General features: G+C 43.1%; 1 protein-coding gene across 4 annotated transcripts in view; it reads left to right on the forward strand.

Annotated features, from left to right (window-relative positions):
- The window catches only part of RANBP17 (RAN binding protein 17), a 438,613-nt gene extending 432,880 nt beyond the window's left edge, over positions 1–5,733 (forward strand). For all 4 annotated transcript variants that reach the window (XM_002744545.7, XM_008990995.5, XM_078365784.1 and 1 more), the window contains 3 exons: positions 46–144; positions 2,055–2,182; positions 5,289–5,733. In XM_002744545.7, the coding sequence (XP_002744591.2) occupies positions 46–144; positions 2,055–2,182; positions 5,289–5,385 (324 nt within the window). In that variant the 3' untranslated portion in view covers positions 5,386–5,733. The remainder of the gene's footprint in view (positions 1–45; positions 145–2,054; positions 2,183–5,288) is intronic.
- The last annotated feature ends 267 nt before the right edge of the window (positions 5,734–6,000 follow it).

Below are 6,000 nucleotides of genomic sequence, written 5' to 3' on the forward strand. Positions count from 1 at the left end.
ACTCTGAGCCAAGGCATCTCAATCTTTTTTGACTCTGTCTTCTAGATGATGTCTGTCCTCATGAACACCATTGTCTTTGAAGACTGTCGGAACCAGTGGTCAGTATCCAGGCCTCTCCTGGGGCTCATCCTGCTCAATGAGAAGGTGAGTATGATTGCAGGAAGTCACGGGAGGTGGTCCCTGGGAGAAGAGAGCAGCTATAAACTAGGCTAAATTGTTATGACAAAGGACAGAGGAGCAGAGCCAACTGAGTTTGAACTGAGACCTTGAGAACTCACTGCGAGGCTGTATTCCCTAGAAGGTTCTTCCCCGCAGGCCCCAGATCTTTTTTAGGCAAGCAGAGGCCTCAAAACAAGCGCTTCTGGAACCCAGAGCCCCCACTCACCAGGCGGGTGGTTTGCTCAGTAGTGTTTCAAACTCATCCTCACTCCCCTCCCCGCAATTCCAGGGGAATTCTGAGCAACAACCCCTTTTGCCTTCCCTGGCCATCTTTTATATCTCGGATCCCCACTGCCCTAGGTGGTGGGAGCAGCGACCCATCAGGGATTCCAACACAGAACCAGCACCCTTCTTCTGGGAGCACACGTTTCCAGCTTCTTTAGAGCACTCGCCACCTGGGCTGCCTTCAAGCTTCTCCAGCTTCCTCTTGAACCCACGCATCTCCCTAGTAGTCAGAGGAACAGTGCATTACAGCTTGGGAGAATGAATTGTCTATACAATAAGATAGTACTGGGGAAAAAGACAGTGAGATTAGAGGCAGCTGCAAGCATTAAAATTCAGACTAAAATCCCAGCCTTGGAAGGAAACTAATAGAAGAAGAAAATATATCAAAAAGAGAAGAGCTGTCTCATCATTCACCTGTGCTGAAGTATCCAATTTTAGCCACATTCAGTAGCACTGTCATTCATCTTCCCTCAGTGTTATTGTGATTTAAATCCAAGCTCTATAAAAGAGAGCAGTTCTTTTAAAATGATTGAGAGGGAATAAGGGCAAATTCAGTGTTTAGAAAAAGCTTATGACATCACAATATTATACTTTACTGATGGAGGCAATATTTCACGGTTTGGGATGAAAAACTAATAATTTTCTATTTGGTGTGAGTCACTGCATCATTATAAAAGGGAAAAATAAGTAGTTTTGTGCATTCCCAATCTTGTTCAGTAAGACATTGTGGTTTAAGTATAATGCCTCTGATATATAGTATTTAAGTATTAGCCTGACTACATATTAATTATGTGTGTGTTTTTTTTATGTAAGCTGTTTTAATGTATGATGGAAATTAAATATCACGCTTTTTGGGCTTGGAAGAATAAATGCATGACTGGCAAAATGTTGTCTTTGTGCTGAAATTAGGCTGTTTCCAATGATTAGGAGCTGTGTTTAGCATCAGAGCTTATGTTTGTATGAAAGCCCACAGTCCCCAGCAGGGAAGAAAGAGCTGTGCAGATATTTGTGACCAGGCATGACGGATGTTTTTCTTAGTGCCAGAAAGCTCTCCCCAAACTGAGCAAGCCCCTCTAGGACCCCACCTCAGAGGAGTAAACCCATTCTAACCCACAAGGACAGAGACTTGGAACAAAGCCTGAAGTTGTTCAAGGAGTGACTCACGGAAGCCAGGAAAGACTATCAAGCCTCAGGAACGGCCCTTGGCCTTGCCTTCAGTCACTTAAAATGCTCCCTAGGCATTTTTAGTTATTTTCTTCAGCCTGGGACCCCTCCCATTTCAGTCTTTCTGTGATTAGTACAGATCAGAGTCAGGAAAAGCATGCATTCAGTCCCCACAGAGGAGGCAAGGACTTCATCAGCCTAAGCAGTGACAATAGAACAATTGTAGCAAGACGTTTTACGGAAGGGATCATAGAATTTATAACTAGGAGTGTTTCTATCGCACAGGTTTTCTCTAGGGCCTTAAGGTTCAAAGTGGACCGAGACAAAAACTCCTCTGAGCATTAGTGAGCCCTGAGTAGATGAGAGCTGGTCTAGCAGTCTCCCTAGGAGCTGTCTTCAGGCTGGGTTTGAAGTCAGAGCTCTGACACTATTCTGTCTCCCGTCAGTATTTCAGTGAACTGAGAGCAAGTTTGATAAACAGCCAGCCTCTCCCCAAGCAGGAGATCCTTGCCCAGTGCTTCAGGAACCTAATGGAAGGAGTGGAGCAGAACCTGTCCATCAAGAACAGAGACAGGTGAGCATTGCCCAGTAGGGTGTCACTGGGGGAAGCAGACATTCCAGCTTTGTTGAAAATAACGATATTGTGCTTAACACAGCTCACATCCAGATGCTCCTTTTCTGTTGCACCTTGTGATCCTAGACTCAGTTCCATTCCATTTAGTAAATATTATTGGTTGTTTGCTTTCTTTCAAGTGTCATCCTACGCATTATATAGGGATATAGAGATTAATAATATATAGTATCTGCCCTTAAGCAGTTTATAATTCAACAGGAGAAATATGAAAAATAGCTGTAATTGAAAAGAAGGAAAGTACAAATCTGCTATGGAAAATGAGGAAAGACTTCTTGGCATTTGAACAAACATAGTCCTTGAGGTCAGACAGACCCCAGTTACAGCTGAGTAGGATCCTGACTATAGCTAACAACAGTGTACTGTGTATTTCAAAATAGCTAAAAGAGAGAAGACTTGAAATGTCCCCAACATACAGAAATGATAAGTACTCCAGGTAATGGATACCCCAAATACTCCAACTTGATCATTACACATTCTGTGCATATAACAAAATAGCACATGTACTCCATAATGATGTAAAAATATTATGTGTCAATTTTTTAAAAAATTGTGGCTGGGCTTGGTGGCTTACAGCTGTAATGCCAGCACTTTGGGAAGCCAAGGCAGGCAGATCACCTGAAGTTGGGCATTTGAGACCAGCCTGGCCAACATGGTGAAACCCTGTCTCTACTAAAAATACAAAAATTAGCCAAACGTGGTGGCACTCGCCTGTAGTCCCAGCTACTCAGGGATAGGAGAATTGCTTGAACCTGGGAGGCAGAAGTTGCAGTGAGCTGAGATCGCACCACTGCACTCCAGCCTGGGCAACAGACTGAGACTCTGTCTCAAAAATAACAAAATTAATTTAATTTAATTAAAAAATTTTTAAGATGATATTTTATAACTGGCCTTTTTAGGCTGTGTGGCAGTTCACTTCTCCACTCAGTTTCTTGACCAGTAAAATGGAGATGATAATAATCAATTCTGATGTTTAAATGACAGAACGTAGTGAAGCCTGGCACCTGGGACGTATGACCTACAGTATTAATTTCTTCCTCTGTCTGTTCTTTAAAAATGGCTGGCATCTCAGTTGCCAGTGAGATCTAAATGAAAGGATCATATACACCATGGAATACTATGCAGCAATCAAAAACAATGAGTTCGTGTCCTTTGTAGGGACATGGTCAAATCTGGAGATGAGATGAACATCATCCTCAGCAAACTGACACAAGAACAGAAAATGAAATACCACATTTTCTCACTCATAGGCAGGTGAGGAAAAATGAGAACACATGGACACAGGGAAGGGAGTACTACACATCGGGGTCTATTGGGGGGAATGGGGAGGGACAGTGGGGGGGGAGCTGGGGAGGGATAGCCTGGGGAGAAATGCCAAATGTGGGTGAAGGGCAGGAAGGCAGCAAAACACACTGCCATGTGTGTACCTATGCAACTATTTTGCACGTTCTGCACATGTACCCCGAAACATAAAATGCAATTTAAAAAATAAATAAATAAATAAATGAAAGGATCCTGGAACTTATCAGCTTAGATCTAACTTTGTTCATTCGTTCATTTAGTTCACAACACTTTATTCAGAATCTACTATGTAGGCATTGGGGTTATCAGTGCTAAGCCAATTATTTAACCTTCCTCCCCCTCATGGATCTTACATTCTAGTGGAAGAGACAGTAATGAATGTTGGAGAAAGAACATATGCTCAGGGGGAAAAAAACGCCTGCACCCATCCTTTTATAAATGTGGTAGCATTCAAATGCTGCTCCCTTCGAAATGCAAATCCTCAGTCATCCCAGTAGCCCCAGTGTATTCTGGAGTTACCGGCCAGGGCTTTGGTAATGCATGGCCAAGTCAGTTGGGATCTGCAGACATGTTCCCTTGACTGCTCACTTCAAGATCCTCGATCATGCAGAAAGTGACAACCTCAGAAGCCAGCAGATGAGACTTGAACAGGGAAGCCCTAGGTGTCTCAGGGGAACATTGCTTCACCTAAGGCTTGGAAATTTCAGTACTGCCTCCTGAGCTGCTCTGTGAAATGAGCAGACAGCCCTCCTAGTTTAATGAGAGTAATAGCCAGAGAGAACTGACTCTTTGCCATGTGCCAGGCACTGTGTTGAGTATTTACAGGCCTACAAGCATACCTCAAGCAAAGTGACCCAATAAATTCTTTCTTTTTTTTGTCTGAGGCAGAGTCTCTCTCTGTTTCCCAGGCTGGAGTGCAGTGACACAGTCTAAGCTCACTGCAGCCCCACCTCCCAGGTTCAAGTTATTCTCCTCAGCCTCCTGAGTAGCTCAGATTACAGGCACCTACCGCCACACCTGGCTAATTTTTTGTATTTTTAGTAGAGATGGGGTTTCGCCATGTTGACAAGGCTGGTTTCGAACTCCTGACCTCAGGTGATCCACCCACCTCAGCCTCTAAAAGTGCTGTAAGTATAGGTGTAAGCTATCACACCCAGCCTAAATTCTCACTTTCTACAATCCCTTGAGGTAACTACTCATATTAGGTACCAAGACAAGAGGCTATTCATCCAACATCACCTGACTAATAAGTGGTAGAGCTAGGATTTGAACCCAGGTAGTCTAACCCAGTGCCCCTTCTTTTTTAGCTACTAAATTCAGTTTTCTCATCTGTAAAATGAGGATACTGATACCTACGTCAGGGAAGACTTGGTGATGATTAAATGACTTTATTGGTAAAATCAATCCAATGCTTGCCACATAAACTTTTGTCCTTTTTTTAATAATCCTTACCATCTATGTGTAATTAACTTTTATAAAATTGCTTTTTAAAAGTAGAACCACAAAATGTACACCTCAAGATGTTCAGAGTGGATCTAGTGTCAACCCTGTTTTCTAGGAAGGGGTGAGAGGTTGGTGGTACTGTTGGAGGAACAGCAACGGCGGTGAAAGTGGAGAGAAAGGAGCTCAGCTGAAATCTAAAGCCTTCCTCCAGGAGGGGCGGTCTCCGAAGTCCTGAACTCCATCCAGAGATTCATGGAGGCTTGGCCTTATTACTACCCTTGACCTTTTCTTCCTTTTTCTGCAGGTTCACCCAAAACCTATCTGTGTTCAGAAGAGATGTAGCCGAGGCTCTGCGCAGTGATGGCCACACTGAACAATGCAGTCTGGACATGATGAACTGACCCGACTTTTCTGACCATGTGTGAAGCAGCCTTTATCAAGAGACTCTTGAAGGTCCGGGTCTCAGGACAGTGATGTTGGCTAGCCCAGGGGAATCTATTTTTCAAAATATACTAACCACAACAAAAGCCCTACCTTTTTACACGTCTAGCCTAATTATGAGAATTTATAATAGTACACAGTGTAAATTCAGTCTTTTTTCTGAAAAGCAAAGGATGTGTTTTCAGTCTTTCTATCAAACATTATCTTTGTTCTCCTAATGCTCTGAAAGGATGTAGAAACAGTATTTAACCAAAGAACATAATAAACCAGGTTTGCACCTAAGTGTATACTAGTTTATGGTCCTGCAATCAAGATTGTCAATTTGTTGGAGATGCAGCCTTCAACGTGGATCCTGGATTGAGACGAATGCCATTGGAACCTGTTAAATTAGTAGTTTGTTATGTGTCTGGAAGAAGCAGCATTAGGGACTTTGGGCTGTGAGCATTTAGAACGAGCCTGTAAGCACTACAGAGCATCCCACAGGACCACACACAGGCCTCTCTGCCTCAGCTGCATCTGATAAAGTTGAGAGACAGTAACACAATTAAATGACTTACAAACAACGTTTGCTTTTC

The sequence above is a fragment of the Callithrix jacchus genome, chromosome 2 (assembly GCF_049354715.1).
Source record: "Callithrix jacchus isolate 240 chromosome 2, calJac240_pri, whole genome shotgun sequence".
NCBI classification, from domain to species: domain Eukaryota; kingdom Metazoa; phylum Chordata; class Mammalia; order Primates; family Cebidae; genus Callithrix; species Callithrix jacchus.